Raw genomic sequence first — 18,304 nt, 5'->3', positions numbered from 1 at the left:
CGAAGACGACGACGACGACGACGACGACGACGGAACTGAAATAAAATCATCTCGCTCGCCATTTCAATACGCCATGATCTCGTACACTAATCGTATTGAACTTGGTGGCAATCGCTTCAGAACCTTCAATTCCTATAGTGAATGTATCAATAACTTTTCCTCATATATAGCGGTTCATAAGATATTTCGTTCCAAACACAGGTATAAGGAGTTGACTCGAGTAAAGAGTCTCGGCGCGCTGCGCCCTGTACAGCCGGTTGCCTGTACTTGGCGCGAGACTCGACCGAGTCTCTTGATAAGGAATAAGGAATAATAAGGTTCTAATGCATTGTTAGTTCTTATAAATTCCGGAAATCTAGTGTTGATTCAGTATGTTTGTATGGACCTAAAGTTCAGATGAAGTTGTGGTGAGATTGGTGAATGATAGTAAGTAATGATGTTTCACAAAACTCTGAGAATAGAATCACCAGATATACTTCATTATTTTCATTAACTTAGAACTGATTTGGATACTAAGATATCTGAACAAATGAATTTAAACCAATTGATAGGATTTATGATAATGTTGGAAATGATCAGTTTAGACTCTAATTCTTAACATTTGACTTTGATTTTAGATTTTTTAATAATAGCTATCGGCTTCGATTTACAAAGAAAGTATCTTTAAAATATAAAAAGACCTTTGTAATAATTAGAATAGTAAATTTGAGAAACATAATACCGTTTTAATGAGAAAGTGGTTGCCCGTCCATAAACTTGGTTAAACCCTTTAACGAGGTTTTTTAGAAAAACGCAAAGACATTCCTACTTTTTTTTTATTCTTTCGAATATAATTGATTTCATTGAAATCCGATTGATCGTTTTCTGTTATAAAAATTTTGCAACTTTCAACCTCTATACATTTTTAGGAATTTATCCCATCAGAACTGTACAAAATGTATTTTTCATTATTCGCCATAAGCATTAACTTCCAATTAGTTTTATTTAATAGTATATTGTATACCAAGGAGATAAAACGGCACTTTTAAGGTCTCAAGTGCGATGTTTTCAGTACGAGACGCGAAGCGCGCGAGGCGAAGACGAGTATTGAAAACATCGCACGCGGTCTTAAAAGACCTACCCCCGAAGTGCACACGGTACTTTATATAACACACCATGATCTCCGAGCTTCTGTATCGGGAAGCTGTTATGTACGCGGAAACTGTGTCATAGGCGAATGGTGTTTGCTACTGGAGCGCGGGAATGCAACCCCCCGACAGAGTCAAGGGGCAAAGCCCCTTGCGGCGATGGAAGGGGGTTCCCCCCCCCAAGAGCACTAAACGTAATTTTTAAATGATTATTAACATAAATTACGAGATTCTAATTCTTTACTTATTTATATTTTTTTTAACAAACAATACTATATCGACACATTTATTTGGATCTCATGCAATTTCACTTGAAAGTAGGGTTTACGATTCTTCTCGTTGGTGACGAGGAAAAAAGTAACTTTCATTTTTTAGCCTTAGAAGTCCGAGGAGGGATTAAGAGTACTACTTTACTCCCTATCTAGATGCACCGAAAAGTGAGGAAAACATGGTAGCGTTATATGGGTAAATATTTGATAAAGTGGTTTGGTAACGGCATCTCAATTTTTCGGGAAAATGTTCAGGATAATTGGGTTTTTGAACTATCAAATTGCAGATGAGTAACCGTGTTATTCAGAACGTTGTGTTTGGAAATTATAAAATTATTCATTTCTACCAAAAAATCAGGTCAAGTATGGAAAATGTCATTCCCCTGGTGTGTTTCTGACCCCGCTTTCTCACCTAAAAAACGAGCTAATTATGAAAATTGCGGATTTACCAAAACGAAACTTACGGTAATATATTTTCAGATACTTGCTTTATACTTATAGATATGCAAAAATAACAAAACTTTATTCAATTTTGAGTTAATAAGACTTCCCTGCGTGTCTCCGTGTTTTGGAGTAATTCCCCTGTCGGTAAGTATAAGTCAATTTTCATGGATAAACTCTATGCCACTATGACTACATTGTATATGGTTCTACATAATTTTATCTGAGGTTGAGAACACGTATAAATGTTTAGAGCTTTTTTGTCCGCGTTAGTTGTGGATTGGTCTTCAACTAAGAAAGTCATGTTCATGCCAGTAAGTTTTGTCATTCCACTGTCCTTTGTTCGTGTTCTAAAATATTTGATGTGTTATTGAATGTAAAATGAAAGACAGAACAACATTGTATTAGCGTAAAATCTATTTCTGAACTTTTAACCCATAATTTAAGCATATAAGGGTGAATCTGTAATTCCCCTGGCGACATTCCTCTGCACAATTAGGAACCAGGGGAATTACAAGTACACCAGGGGAATTACAAAAAACCTGTATTGTCTTCCATTTAAATTAGAACGTGACAATAATATGATTTTTAACATTCGCTTACATCTAATATCTGTTTGTTTTCATTTTCCTAGTAACAACTGAAATTCCGAATGTGTGTTTGGACTATTACAATATGGGGAAAGCGACACGAGATGCAATTTTAGAGAAAAAAAGAGTAGCCGAGAGAATTCGATATCAACATATAAAGAATAACCCCGAGCAATGTGCACTGCGAAAAGAAAAAGAAAGGCAAAAATACATTAAAAAAAAAGAAAAAAGAATTTATTCTGATTCTAATAGCGAGAACGAATGTCAACCAGATGCCGGATGTTCGGATCCAAACACTGAGATATAATTAAAAAATAAACAAACACTATTTTTGCAACACAAATACAAACAAGTTTGAATTAATACGTTCTGATTTCTTTTACATTAATTTTCCTTTACATGGAAACCTACAATATCATTACCCTGGCTCTGAAACTAATTTCCCTGTAACTTTGTCATTCCCCTGGTAGATGTATTTCCCCTGGACATGAAAAAATCAAAAAATAACTTGTTTTTTGTCTGGCCCGTTCTACAGAATACTCTGGTTGTACGATGTTTACTAAAAAGTATGTTAGTTTCAACCAGGCACGTTGTTTATTGCTTGGCCATTTACTATACTGATTTGACCACCTTATCAAATATTTACCCATATAAATATCTTAATTATAAACAGTAACGTCCAATTGAAGTGGAACACTTTAATTTTTGTATATTTCTAGTAAACTTTGACCAATTTCGAAAAACCAAAGACATATTTTTGAGGAAATTCCTTCCCCTTTCAAATGTTACAGGTTTTATTCAGATTGGATACAAAATGGCCGAACAGCAGGGGTTGGAGTAAAATAGTGCATTTTGGGACTTTGTGAAAAGTGCGAAAACTGATGGTTCCGGAGCGAAATTTATATTTCTAATTATATCAAGTGAAAGAGCATCCTTCGGCAGTCAGAAAATATCCCCATTGCACCCCAGTAGCATCACTTTAGGGAGAGTTATACCCCCTTGAAGTGAAAACACTTAATTGACCATAACTTCTGAACGCGCTGACGAATCTGGCCCAGTATTTGTATGCTACCATCTTCAACGATACTGCAGATTTTTACAAAATTATTCTTTCCGGAGACGATCCGGTAACGAGATCCATTTCACCCCTTAAAACCGTTTTATCCGCCGATAAATAAATATGTGTCGCTTAGTTTTTCGTGCTTTACAACATATTTAACTTTCACCAAATTTGAAGGGGGCAACCTGGGGTACCTTCCTTGTTAGAATTCACAACAAACTTAGCACGAACGCTGCTGAGGTCTCTGCAACACTATTTAACGACTTTTGTTTCTTGACCCCTCCATCATTTCCTCTAAATATCATTGTTCATTAGTTCTCTTTTTATGAATTAGTTGACAAATCAAAGTGCTAGCAATTATCTGTCTGTTGTTGCATACTTGAGTCTTCCAATTCTCTGCCTAAAACCTCGTCAGTGTTACCTGTCTAAAGAAGCTTCAGACTTATCGTTTATTAAGGCAAAAGAAAATTTAATTTGACAAATGTCGATGATACGTATAATTTATGGACAAGGAGTAATTGAAAATAATATAAAATATAGATTGGTGTGACAATTTTCAATCATGTAAAAGATAAGACGATTAATAATATTGGATTAATATTGGATAATAATATTGGATTAACATAATATGTGGTTTTATACAGGGTGGACCACGGAGCGTGATCAGTAGAGATTACTTTGTTATTAGCAGTCCGATCGAAAATGTTTTATCAGCTTTTACATGGTTTCAAGAGAGCTTTAACGTGATAGTGAAAAATTACTAGTCAACTCTTTTTTTTTAATTTTTTTCAAGGTTATCTTGAATTTTTTGCAACTGAACATATAATTTTTTACGCCTGTCTGTTAGAGGATTTCAAGACGAATCCGGCACATGCAAGAACATGACATTTTTTTCATCTGGTTCGAAAGAAAATTAAAAAACTAGATACTCCTTATCACAAGGAGAATCACAGCTACGCCGTTATACGCATCCATTCTGTCGTCTTCAGTCGCCATCAGTGTAGAGGCCATAAAGACTGCAAAATAATCTTTTGTTCACCGTCTATGCGAGTCATTGCAGCTCGTGGACACCATTTTGAAATCGCTACAATTAAGATTCGTAAATTTTGACTTGTCAACGACATTGGTTGCGTAATAACGTCGTAGCTGTGATTCTCCTTGTGATATAAAGTTTTTTAATTTTCTTTCGAACGGGATGAAAAAAGTGCCATGTCCTTACATGTGCCGAATTCGTCTTGAAATCCTCTAACAGACAAGCGTAAAACAAAATATATGTTCAGTTGCAAAAAATTCAAGGTAACCTTGAAGAAACATTAAAAAAAAGAGTTGACCAGTAATTTTTCACTATCACGTTAAAGCTCTCTTGAGACCATGCAAAAGCTGATAAAAACGTTTTCGATCGGACTGCTAATAACAAAGTAATCTCTACTGATCACGCTCCGTGGTCCACCCTGTATAACATCCTTCGCTTATACATATAACGAAAGTAACATAATTCGTAAAATGTGTTATAATATAAAGCAGTATAGTATTATGGTATCCCCCAAAAAACACTTACGTGTAAAAAACTACGCCAAGTATAGGAGTGCTGTGTATTCCTCTAATAAAAAGTATTGATATCAGATTATTGAGGCCAAGTACATAAGTCACTACATGTTTGCCTATTATATGATCTAGCAATGGCCCATCATTTTAATTGTATTTTAAACATTTCCTATAACTTTTTCACTACTCTTTTACATTACTACTGCTTCCCGTAGTTGATTATGATTTAATGGTCATTTAATAATTAATAAAACTTTAGATGATTCCTTATCGAATACTACTTGACGGGTCCGTGCATTTCTTGACATAAATGTGCGTTCATTATGCCAGTCATCAAACCCATAACCAATGTCAACTTTTTATTTAGAGCTTGTTAACAATAACTCGTCAAAAATAATCACGGTAAAAGCTGAATAACAAACATATAGTTTTAGGATACTATTAGTACGTTCAAAGTAAGTACTTTGAAATTCCTGGCACGGACCCGCCAAGTAGTACTCGATAAGGAATCACCTAAAGTTCTATTAATTATTAAATGACCATTAAATTATAATCAACTACAGGATGCAGTAATAATGTAAAAGAGTAGTGAAAACGTTGTCAGAAATTTTGAAAATACAATTAAAATGATGGACCAGTGCTAGATCATATAATAGGCAAACATGTAGTAACCTATGGTGGAATATACATCTGGCAGGGTCCAAAAAATCGATTTTTCAATTTTTACATTTTCTTCAAGTTTTATATATTAAGAATGTCTGGTGAAAAATTTAGGTAAAAATTCCACAAAATGACAAAGTTATAGCCCAAATAGTACACGCGTTCGTTGGATCGGCGCCGCGCAGCGTCTGGTCATACAGGTAGTACGGCGCTGTCCATTCGATCTTATTATGCCCATTGTTTTTTTTTTGTATATCAGTATTTTAATGGTCCTGCATAGCCTGTCTGGGTTGAATATTTTAAACATAACGGTTATCCTGACAGAAACTTAGTGTGCTTCGTCAGTAGTTTTCCGTTCGTGTAACTGTGCCATAGAACAAGTATCGAAGCCTTGGTTTGTAAATAAAGTATTCAGGAATAAAGATGAAAAGGAGTAAAGGTTCTCGAGAATGTCACAAATCGAGTGAATTACGGAAAGATCGCAAAAAAAAAGAAAATAGCGCCTAAAAATCGATACGACGCAGAAAGAACGGAATCGAATGTTAGTGCCAGTGTCAAACAAATGAAGACTGCACAATATGTTCCAGTGCCAGAAGCGATATGAGCTTCCACTTCGGAGAACCTGTATTATGGACCTGGTATCAATGACTCTGTGTAAGTTAAACAAATTTCATGATTTATCCATCGACAAATTTTCAAACGCGTTTTTCTCAAAACAACGTTTTTCAAATCGGTACCCAAAATATCTCGAAAACCACTGAACCGATTAACTTGAAATTTGTTGTGGTTATTTTATACATAATTATCTAGTCTTTGTCATAGGATTATTTTTCCGATTCTTAGTTTTTTTTTGGCAAAATACGAACGAATTTTTGCATGAAAATGGCTACATTGAGTTCAAGCGTCCGCCATTTTGTCAAAAATCGATAATTTTAAAATCGGCTATGACAAAGAGAAGATATTAGTATCTATTTTAATATCCTGTTTGATTTTATTGTTTCAGATGATTTTTGACGAAACGCCAGTGGGTACCGAAATAGCCGATTTTTTTACGGCACTCCAACTCCAACCCGATAGTTCCAATAGTTTCCCTGAAAAAAATTCTCGAAAATTACGTTTTTTTTCGTTTCCAGGTGTATATTCCCCCTTATGTACTTGGCCTTACTATAGTTTGAGCGAAGCGCCAAAGCGTCGCTCGTTGCATACTTTTCTGGACATTCTAGACTTCTACGTCCGACACCTAGATACAAGAAACTACAGAGCTGAACACCTGGACACCCTGGACCTCCACATCCGATACCTAGATACAAGAAACTACGGATCAAAACACGTGGATGCCCTGGAATTCCATATTCGACACTTGAATACAGGAAATTACGGAGCGGAATACCTGAACACCCTGAACTTCCACATCTAACACCTAGATACAAGAAACTACGGAGCGGAATACCTGAACACCCTGAACTTCCACGTCTCACACCTAGATGCAGGAAACTACGGAGCGGAATACCTGGACACCCTGGACTTCCACATCCAGTATCTAGATACAGTAAACTACGGAGCGAAACACCTGGATGCCCTGGACTTCCACGCCTGACACCTAGACGTAAAAAACTACAGAGCGGAACACCTGGACACCCTTGATTTCCACGCCCGACACCTAGATACAGGAAACAACGAAACGGAACAACTGGACACCCTGGACTTTCACATCCGACACCTAGATACGGGAAACAACGGAGAGGAACATCTGGAAATCCTATATCTCTAAAAATTTTCACCTAAAATACGAGGAACTATATCAAAGCACACACATACGTACACGAAGAAATGCGCTCCATATGAAAGCTTTAATAATTCTATACTATTGTGAAAGCAGCCTTATGTCCACTGGAAATTCGGTGTGAACGGTAGCTTCACGTACAAAGTGTATTTGATTGTGTTGGATATTCATAAATTACCAACATCATCCCGAGTACAAATAGGTAAAGAAGGTAAAGCAGTCAGCGCCATCTGTCGTGTAAAAAGATAGATGAACGTGCGAAGACGACGACGATGACGACGACGATGACGACGACGACGGAACTGAAATAAAATCATCTCGCTCGCCATCTCAATACGCCCTGATCTCGTACACTAATCGTATTGAACGTGGTGGCAATCAATTCAGAACCCTCAATTCCTATAGTGAATGTATCAATAACTTTTTCTCATGTATAGCGGTTAATAAGATATTTCGTTCCAAACACAGGTAAATAAGAGTTGGCTCAAGTAAAGAGTCTCTGCGAGCTGTGTAGATAAAGGCATAGATAAAGGCATATGCATTGTGTATAGTATTGTATATGTATGGGCTCGGATATAACAACCATGGTGAAAATTTCGGATAGATAATTTCTATTTGTATAAATCCATTTTATTCCGAAATCTGGAACCGAACGAATCAGTTTTATTCCAAGCGAATCCGCGAAAAATAGGAATCGTATCTGACTAAATTCGACCTAATCCGAAATCAAGAGTGAAAAGGATTTAAAGTTGCCCTGAACAAGATTCGGATTCATTCAGATTAGACGCACGAATTAAAAAGGTTTGAAAGTTTGTTTCGGATTGGCCTTGAATTCACTCGAATTGAACTTCGAGAGAATGCTCGAATAGAGAAGGATGGAAAAGTTGTTCAGGTTGAACCACAGAATTATTCGGATTAGGCGCACGGATTCAAGATTGAGAAGGATTCAAATAATTTTTCCGGATGTCCCACAAATTTATTCGGATTGAACTTGAAGTTGAGACAGAGCTTGAAAAGAATTAAGACCTGCTACGATTTCGCTCGAATGTTCTCGGATTGGGCCGGACACAGATTTCGGAATGGCTCACAAAACTTCGGATTAGTCCGGATTGAATTCCTACCCGAAACTTTTACCAGGGAATATATGTGGGTTGGCCATAGGAATGAGTGGCTGTGCATATGTACAATTAATCAGTGTACGTATATCAGGAGGGCCGAGACGTATCTAATATACAAGGTGTCCCAGTATAGACGTTGAGAGAAGGTGTGGCTTCGAATGTATGAAGAAACACCCTCACGCCAAGCAGAATTCATGCAGTGAACCATCCTCTCCCAACTTTTTAAATGTTTATTATAAATCGATCAAATCCAGTACAAAATTGAAAAAGGAGAATAATCAACTCTGTATTTCATATCGATTGTTTTACACTAGAAAAAAGTAAAACAGCGGTTAGATTAATAGTTATACTGAAATAAACTGATTCTACCATTCTTATTTGATAAGTCTGATAATAAATATTAAAAAATTCTAGAGGTGATGTTTTGCTCTGAAGGAGAGGGCGTGTCTTTACATATTCATTCGAAGCCACACCTTCTTTCAATGTTTGTGCTGGGAAACCCTGTATACAGAATGATGTGAAATTTCACTAATTATTCGAAAGTCTTTTAGAATTAGTCATGTGAATTACCCAATCGCTACACCAGCCGCATCGATTACTTGCTTCCATACAGCTTTTGCAGGTTGTCTGTACGATACAGACTTGCATGTGCTGTATGTCCTGAGCTAAATTAGTCTTTAACAGGAGGACTATTAAAAAGTATGACACGATCCAGTACGACATTATTTTTAAAAGACAAGATTCGTAATTTTAACACCTCTCTCACTTTATCACTGAATAACTCCCGAATACTTTGATCCAGATATAATTACACGCTAATCTTGTAGTTCTAGTCCTTGAGAATATATAGTAATAAAGAAAATTATTTAATTATAAATAAATAAATTGTTCTTGCTTTATAAATCCACTTAAGCAGCCAAAGAAGATACACTGAAGTAGAATACTTTGTTTATCACAAACTATATACATCACATCACGAAATAACAGTTTACTCTTCGTGTTGATTCTTTTAGATTATTGGAAGATATGTTTCACAAGGTGAATCACGAATGGTTTATCGACGAATATTAATTAATTCACGAGTTTTTATAGTTTTCCTTCTTTTTATAAATAAAAATAATCAACTTCAATTATTCACTCGCTTCACCGTGGAATAGTTCACTTTGAATAAATGATAGTTCAACTAATGGAGATCATTTCGTAGGGAGAATGGCACAGGTGAAAAAATTGGGTGGAAAGCATAGAAGCATTGCAATACAGGTCTTTTGGCTCGTTATCGGGCTAACTGATAACGATAACGTTTACAGCAAACGCCACGAGATCGCACGCGGCTCGCTGACCTCATTCGTCGATTGACTCACTCATCGTTGTTGCTCAGTCTTCTTAGTTTCCGCCGTAGTACTTTCTTTCGTTAATATTCTGATTTCTTTGATATCTCTTTGATATTTCCCAAGTATTTTTCTGTTATAATTTGTTTTATATTACAGTATAGTATATTAAAGTTTCTCCAAATAATATTCCCACGATATGGTGTTAAGTTTTTCGTTAAAGGCATTAATTACAGAAGGATATTTAAAATCTATCAAGTCTCTGGTGTACAAATTTTTGTGAAACTTTTTGAAAATTTCAATATCTGGAAAATCAACGAAAAAAATGATATTATTAATAACAAATTATTAAAAATTACATTTTTCATTATTTTTCTTCAAAGTGAAATAATATTGATAAATTACACAGATTTTCAGAAAAATGTAATGTCTTTCGGAGAACTTTAGACCTAAATCGAATGAGTTCCAGATTTGACCTGAGAATAACTGAATAATTCCAAAATCATGAAATCATAATATTTCGGACGCTTTGAGAGAAATGTTTTCACGAGGGGTACATTGTCTTAATAATAGTGATAGTACACTTGATAGTATTCCCTCAGGACCAACTGAGATTCGGAGCCAAATGACGATAGTGGATCACGCGAGATAACGTCTTTTAAATACTTGTATAAATAGTACATAAGTGCTCGAATATCTAACGTCGTTTGCTCTGGTGTAGACGCTTCACAATACTTAATGTCTAGATAGCAAATACGGCTACCATAAGCTACACACATTCAAAAATCTTTACACTAAAAAATTAGTATGTAACTGTATACACAATTGTAAGACTTTTTAACGAGGTAACACTATACTACAGCTCGATGCGAAGTACACTAAACAATACGCAAATTAAAAATAATGTATTTTAGCCACGAAATGTTTAACCACGAAATTCGGAAATTTGAGTGAACTTTGCTTGATACACAGTACCACCGATAGTCGTTGAAAAACAAGTGGGCTTTGGCTGGCAGTTAGAATGGCTACCAAACTAATAATATGACGGTTCGTTGTGTTAAATACTATTCACATGGTACTGCCTCTATTTTACTATTACCAGAGATGTAGTTCTCTACCCACATTAACGCGATTACGTGAACCGCTTTGCCACTTATATATACATTAACTTTATCTATACGTGGAGGTATACGATCGTTCATTATGTACACACCTACTTTACCCGATTTCGCTTGGCGTACAGTAGAATAATTTTATATTTTTCATGTGAATTAAAAAGTCTATTGCAAAGGCAGAAAATTATTTATTAATAATTTATCAAAATATTTCATTTTGATCCACCTTCTTAATAATTGTAATGTTTTGATATGTGTCCTAGGAGTACAAAAATTATTTAATTTGTGACGCAAAACTATAAAGGTAATAATAATTATAAAAATAAATTTGCATTTCTTCTTTTCTTATTTTTCAAGATAAATCATGCCACGACCTGGTTGGTTAGTTCACTTAAAAAATATGTGAAAACTAAAAACTTATTTCAATATAGTACAAGGAAGAGGTATACAATTAATTTCCTCTTTCATTTACAGTTTACATTTGTATATCTTACGATTCGCGCTACTTTTAGTAGAGTTTTAACCAGTAGCTCAGGCTGTAAGTTACCGCTTTCACGGAATAACCTTTGAGGTGTCTCGACTTTTCACACGTATTCACAAAGTTCAGGTTCTGCTATGTTCCTTTGTAATTAATGCAGGTTTCTGTGTGTCCACGATTGTCCAAGTCCAAAACATACATTTTAAAATGCGTACAGGTTCAACTTCTTGTTTTCAAATTATCTTAACAGCACTCTTAATAATTCCAATTGCTCTAAATAAACTCAATTGATGGATTACCTAATGTGAGTTTAACCAATTGGAGTTTGCATTATAATACTACAAACTGTGCGGAATCAATTAACGTGTAAGCTAACACAAGCCTTCATTTATGAGTATTTTAATATGGCGAGGACTAGGGCTTCCTTTCCGAACTGGAAACACGCCTGGCCAGTTGCTGATGGATACCAGTCTGATCTTTAGTACCAGCTTTGGCTACTTCTTGTCCCTCCGGGATATTCAAGGTCTCTCCATGTTCCGGTGACGCATCTCTCACTAGGCCACGAAGAAACATTGCTGCACAATCCCATGGAAACATCCTAAAGCAGATTATAGTATTGTAGTTATTGTTTAAAAAGTAAATGTTTATTATAAGGTAAATGCCCTTATCATTGACCTTCTAAGACAAAACTCTCACTCTAATGGCCAATTTCATGACCTTCGAATAAAATTTATCCTGCGGAAAAATCCCCAGCTAACCAATCATTTTCATGTTTTACAAGTTTATCCGCAGGATAAATTTTATCCGAAGGTGAAGAAATTAGCCATAACTGTGTAAATTTATAGGAATAAAAAAGAATGTACGTGTGAGCCTGTTTCTGACGGGGCTAACACTGCCCAGCCTTAGCCGTTTATCAAGTGATGGGAAACCTCTATGATAAATATATACCTCTATGATAAAGGTACCCCGATCAGAAACTGTGACTCGGTGACAAATCGGAGCATTTATCTTGCTTAAAAATTTTTAATATAAAACTTTTGAAAAATCTCACCATTTTAGCGCCAGCATGGCCTGGAGATAGCTTGGCAAAATAGTAAATTTCTCGTTACACCGCATGGCCTCTATTACACTGTCTGCAACCTCGTTTGAGCTCAGGGTCGGAACAAATCTATTAAAATTGAATGGAAATATAGATGAGATTTAGAAGTAAAAAAAATCACAAAGGAATAAACATACAATACGGATAACTGATTAAATTTCATACCTGGATTGAACGTCTTCGAACATGCCGGTACTACGTATAAAGTATGGGCAAATGACCGTGGTGTTGATGTTGTAACCAGCAGCCTAAATAAGAAGTAAAAACGTTGAGAAACTTGGTTGAGAAAGGTGTGCCATGTAACATGAACCGCGCGAAAATGAAGGGTTCAATCGGAAGACGATTGCCTTGGCATGAATTTTAACTTCTTACATATGTTGTTATTACATGTATTTTCATTATATTATTATAAAAAAATAATTAGCTTGAACACACCATCTGCAGTTGGCTTTCCCATGGAAATCAATTGGACGGACTGACTAATATAAATCTAAACTAAACTAAATCTACTTTAGTTGGTATGTTTGCGTTGACTGATGATATTCTATTTATTATTATTTTTTCTTGTATCATACATGCACGTGGGACTCATTTGTGATTTTCAACAATCAGACGAATCTTGTGTAACATCACATAAACTCTTGTGAATGTATCCAATGTCATTGTGTAACGCTAAAGGAAAATTGTATTTCCTCATGTTCTTACTGAAATGCATCATGAATATTGATGATCCGGGAAAAAATTATTATATATAATCATATAATATTCTATATTATCAGATACAAAATTGTACAAAAATACACTATAGAAGTTATATTTCCATATATGAAAATATAAATTCTTTAATTCCATATAAATAATATTCCGTAAAATAGTTGTGAACGAACCCATTTGTTAGTAGATAAAGTTACTTTTTGGGAATATTATTTAGTTACATTATTATTAATTTACATATTCATAGTATACTTTTTTTAAATTTTAGATATTATCAGATATAATCAGATAGAAACAAAATTCGCAAATTACAATATATAATTATTTTTTCCCAGAGAATTACGTGAATGGAGATACTGAATATAATATCGAGTTTTCTAAAGTATTTGTCATCCTGTGGGTTATACTTATTATAAACATATAGGTGTAACGTTTCGTGACCTAGAATGTCAATGGACATCCGATAAAATTGTTCAAATAAATTGTTCAAATACTAGATAATTGTTTTTCGCTTTAGTCTTTCAGACATTGTGATCAACACCACAACAAAAACAAGTGCATAAAGCTTTAGTAAAAAGCTTTTAATTTAATGCTTTTAAAAAAACATTTAATTCATCGGCACGTATCTGAACATTTATATTTTTATTTAATAAAAAGAATGTATGTCTAGAAAAATATCTTTTTTACCTCAAGCTCCATTCGAAGCGCCTCGTCGAAACCAACAGCAGCGAATTTGGAAGCGCAATAATCTACAAGTTTTGGAATGCCAACATAGCCGGCAAGACTTGCGATACTCACAATGTGACCCTTATTATCTTCCATCATGGCTGGAAGAAAGGCTTTCACCGTCTAAAATAATGACAAGTCACAATATTATGTTTGCTTTTAAAATTTACTATACCGACACTGTGGATAGAATAGATTTCCACATTGCCGTATATCAATATTGATCATCAATATCATCAATAGTGATTTGAACTGGTGTATCGAACGTGATATATCCAGCTGAAGAATTATTAAACGATCATTCTCTAAATCGAAGACCATCTCAAAAAACGTTATTAATCAATACAAAGATTTTTTAAAAAGTATCAAGTAAATTACCCAGAAATGGCTCATGACATTAACGTTCATGGTACGTATGATTAGCTGATCTGGTGTCTCCAAAAATTTCTTTCCCGTGACGATTCCAGCATTATTAATTAATATGGAAACCTATAACATAATACCAATTATAAATAACACGTTAAATATTAATAAATAGTCATACCAATCTTTTCAGCCTTGAAAGATAAGTCCATTCCATAGTTGTAATAAATATTCATAAATCTTTGCTACTCTTTTTCGATTATTTCTTACAATTCCACAATTGTCTTGGAGACTGGCAAAATTTTAATTCCTTGATTGAATTTTGAATACTTAGTTTCTGTCACGTAAAGTTGAAAATAATTATTTTTCTTTATCTAAGCTCATTGCATACCAATTGCGTAATCACGCGACTTTCATAACTTTATCCTTAGAGCGAAATGTTTTTTCTATGATCTTTGACATGAGCAAACGTGTTTACATCTAAATTAAGTTTAAATATTAAAGCATATGCGTAATGTAATTCACTGCTCCATGTGGTTGCACGCTGAACGATCTCATTCCAGTCATCAGAAAGTAATAGCTGAAACGGCTAACTGATTACTGACAAAATAGAATTTTATTTCATTATCAGAATCGTCAAAAGAAATATTTTTAACAATTTCTCATAAACATTTCATTAGAAGATTTTATATCAATCTTTCAAACGACTATTTTTCTCTGGAATAAGTAGCAGAGATCAATGAGCAACGATACTTTGACTTTAATCAGTCAAACATTACAAAACGCTGTTTCTAAATAAAAGCAGTGATAGTTCTATCAAAATACATTCGTATTAGATAAGTGTAGTACTTGATATAACATAAAAGAAAGTCTGCTTGTAATAGAGAATAAAGCGTTTATATTAGTAGATATAAACGAAACGAGTAACGAAAAATGAGAGACTTTTATGTTTCAGTAGTTAGTTTGATATTTGTCAGAAGTCATCACAACTAATGTGCATCCAGATACTGCTGTTCCACATACTATAACCAGCTAATGGAGTGAATTTACGAGCAGAAAAAACATCGTTCAATTTAAAAGTTGTAATGTTACAATTGTATATCCGCTTATTATTTGCATATTGTTTTAACTTTGCGCAACCTACGTGATTGCTTACTTGAAATACAACTTTTTATGGCAAACGCTTGGTATATATATGTATGTGACATCGCGTGTAGAATATCTGCTGACAATTAGAGATGAAGAGAGAGAGAGAGAGAGAGAGAGAGAGAGAGAGAGAGAGAGAGAGAGACTGAGAGCAGAAATTCCAATGTATTACCTTGCCGACTTCTTGCCTAAGGACGACTGCCTTCTGGTAGACATCCTCACGATCGCACAGGTCACAAACGTAACCATAACAAGTTCCACCAGCAGCCTGAACCAGTTTCACTGTTTCGTCAATACCTAAAAATGACATGAAGGACCGATTACACAATTATCTCGTTGACGCAACCGTACATTTTGTTTATATGACATCATGATATGACTGAACTATATCCTTTGTTTCATGTGTTATTGATTAAATATATAAAAATAATTCACATCAATTACATGTTTTCTATACAATATGTAGTGTACTAATAAAGTATATGTATATACAGAGTAACGTTTCTAGTACCGTATAGAAAGTGTAGAGAAAAGAGAGGCTGATGTCGCGCCATTTAGATAAGTAGCACGTAGCCGAATAACACTTTTTAAAGAAATAAGACAAGAAAAAAAAACTACATAATAAGAAATAATGTATGATATATATCACTGTATTAATGATACTAGATAAAAATGCATGACATTTAATCGGTGCACCTAAGAATATATGTGCAACTAGAGACTGAATAAAATTTTTAAAAATATATCAACAAGGAAGAGTTTCAAAATCACAAAAATATAAAATGTTAATCGTTGACGAGTGACTGATTCTACGAAATGTTATATGATACCGATGTCAATCTAGTCGATTTAATTATCTGAACGTTCTTTTGTCTACCCCTGGGGCAACAGTCAGTTATGATGCGTAGGTAAAGTTAATTGCGTGACGAAAATTGATGATGAGCTTCATCGTCTTCCAAGGCTATACGGCCCTGAACTCACTGTATAATATGTTTCGCTCATCCTATCATTCAACTCGTAAGCCTTATATGCTCATCCATTTGTAATTCAAAATTCAAAGTAAAAGACAAAAAGTATTCTATCACTTTATTGTATATAATTTTAACACTATTGTTTGCTATTTGATATTCAGTGATAGTTGTTATTGTGCCAATTTTATTCCTATATTTTCAGAATAAATATTTAACGATTTAATAATTTGCATATATGTACTTTATTTATTCTTTCTTCATTTTTTTACAGTGATTCACAATTACCAACTACTTCGATTATTTATTGTTGCTATGTTAATTGACCGTGAGCATGAACCTTCATTCCCTGTTTGTGAGGAAGGCTTATTCTATTTATTCCAGTCACAAGTCCAGGAAGACCCTGAATAATTCCAGTGCCCATAAAAAGATTCAGATGATTAAGTTTGGTGATCGATGAAGTTTTATCACGTTTACCAAACAGAGACCCTGTCTTTCAACAGTATTAAAAATTAAGGAATTTTCATGCAATCATTTGCGAATTTCCTTATTGCAGTATTACAAATTCTCGGAATGCCAATCCCTTATAGCAGAAATATGCGGAATATTGTATATCCGATTCATATACAGTTTGTGCATCAGCATGAATATACTTATGAATATTATACAGGGTTATTCATGACAAAAGCACCTGCTAAAGTTGAACGCTGTTGATCGATTCCGTTAGTCAAGACAGTGTGATCTTATTAAACAAATGAAAAATTCTGAAGCTCATGATGTTACCAATGTTATGAAGTCACCTTTCATTCCTCTAATGATATTACACTGTTCCGGCTGATGAAATTACCCATTTGTAATCAATTTCAGGTTGTGAGTTTGCCGTGAATAACTTTGTATGTATATCAATGTTACTATACTTTGAATATTAGTGTAATAAGGGATACGTATAAATCTAATACAAGATTTCGGCAATAATAAAAACAAAACAAAAAATTCATATTGAAAGGGCAAATTAACAATCGTGGATTTCTTGCTCTTATTATTAATCGGAGTCGAATTTGTAATTGATAGCAATTAATATAGATACCGATAAACACTTAATATTTATGGAATGTTAATCAAATTCATTATAAGTGTTAGAACATGATTGTTAATGAATATTAAAATACTCAGTCAACAATAAGGTCAAGCAACTTTACTTTGTAATTCTAAACCTCGTCGGGCAGATGACAATTTAATAATTATTCTTTAAGTAAATACAATCTCATTCATGATTTTTCGCAAAACTTTGATATATGCATACTCTTGGTCTGTAGCATTAATATCGAAAATCAAGATATTTTAATGAATTATCAAATTACAATCGGTTAATCCTGTTTCAAAGGATATTTCCGTAGTCAAATTCTTAATTGATTCTCGTTATGCGTATACAAATCTTATTGTCTCCTTATAACATTCTGTAAGTATATCAATCTGAATAAATATATGTATAATAAGAGTAATCAGTTCTTTGAAGATTGTTTAAACTGGATAGTAAATGGCTCATGCGGTAGAGTAGGTCATCTTACGTGCCCTCGTAAGTTTATAAAAACTATTTATGCATTCTGTATACTATTTATTTCTTTTTCATTTATTGACGTATTTTTCTAGAACCGATACACAACAATCTTACACTATCGACTGTGTATTTATAATAAAAATTAATACACGCAACATGATATTCAAAAACAACTGAAGAAAAATAATAAATATACAATTACAGTTGATGGCTTTG

At 34.2% G+C, this 18,304-nt stretch overlaps 2 protein-coding genes across 4 annotated transcripts in view; both read right to left on the bottom strand.

Annotated features, from left to right (window-relative positions):
• LOC107270294 (integrin beta-nu) overlaps positions 1 to 9,347 on the bottom strand; it is a 19,889-nt gene extending 10,542 nt beyond the window's left edge. The window contains exon 1 of one of the 2 annotated variants that reach the window (XM_015745172.2): positions 9,164 to 9,347. In XM_015745172.2, the coding sequence (XP_015600658.1) occupies positions 9,164 to 9,316 (153 nt within the window). In that variant the 5' untranslated portion in view covers positions 9,317 to 9,347. The remainder of the gene's footprint in view (positions 1 to 9,163) is intronic. The other variant, XM_015745174.2, reaches the window with a different exon arrangement.
• A 922-nt stretch (positions 9,348 to 10,269) lies between these two features.
• The window catches only part of LOC107270295 (short-chain dehydrogenase/reductase family 16C member 6), a 38,303-nt gene continuing 30,268 nt past the window's right edge, over positions 10,270 to 18,304 (bottom strand). Inside the window, exons 3-8 of one of the 2 annotated variants that reach the window (XM_015745176.2) lie at positions 15,735 to 15,859; positions 14,432 to 14,542; positions 14,015 to 14,176; positions 12,779 to 12,861; positions 12,566 to 12,682; positions 10,270 to 12,112 (exon numbers count right to left, since the gene is read on the bottom strand). In XM_015745176.2, coding sequence (XP_015600662.1) covers positions 11,929 to 12,112; positions 12,566 to 12,682; positions 12,779 to 12,861; positions 14,015 to 14,176; positions 14,432 to 14,542; positions 15,735 to 15,859 — 782 coding nt within the window. In that variant the 3' untranslated portion in view covers positions 10,270 to 11,928. The remainder of the gene's footprint in view (positions 12,113 to 12,565; positions 12,683 to 12,778; positions 12,862 to 14,014; positions 14,177 to 14,431; positions 14,543 to 15,734; positions 15,860 to 18,304) is intronic. The other variant, XM_015745177.2, reaches the window with a different exon arrangement.

The sequence above is a fragment of the Cephus cinctus genome, unplaced genomic scaffold (genome assembly GCF_000341935.2).
Source record: "Cephus cinctus unplaced genomic scaffold, Ccin1 Ccin1_scaffold0716, whole genome shotgun sequence".
NCBI classification, from domain to species: domain Eukaryota; kingdom Metazoa; phylum Arthropoda; class Insecta; order Hymenoptera; family Cephidae; genus Cephus; species Cephus cinctus.
This window is presented reverse-complemented; position numbering and strand designations above follow the sequence as displayed.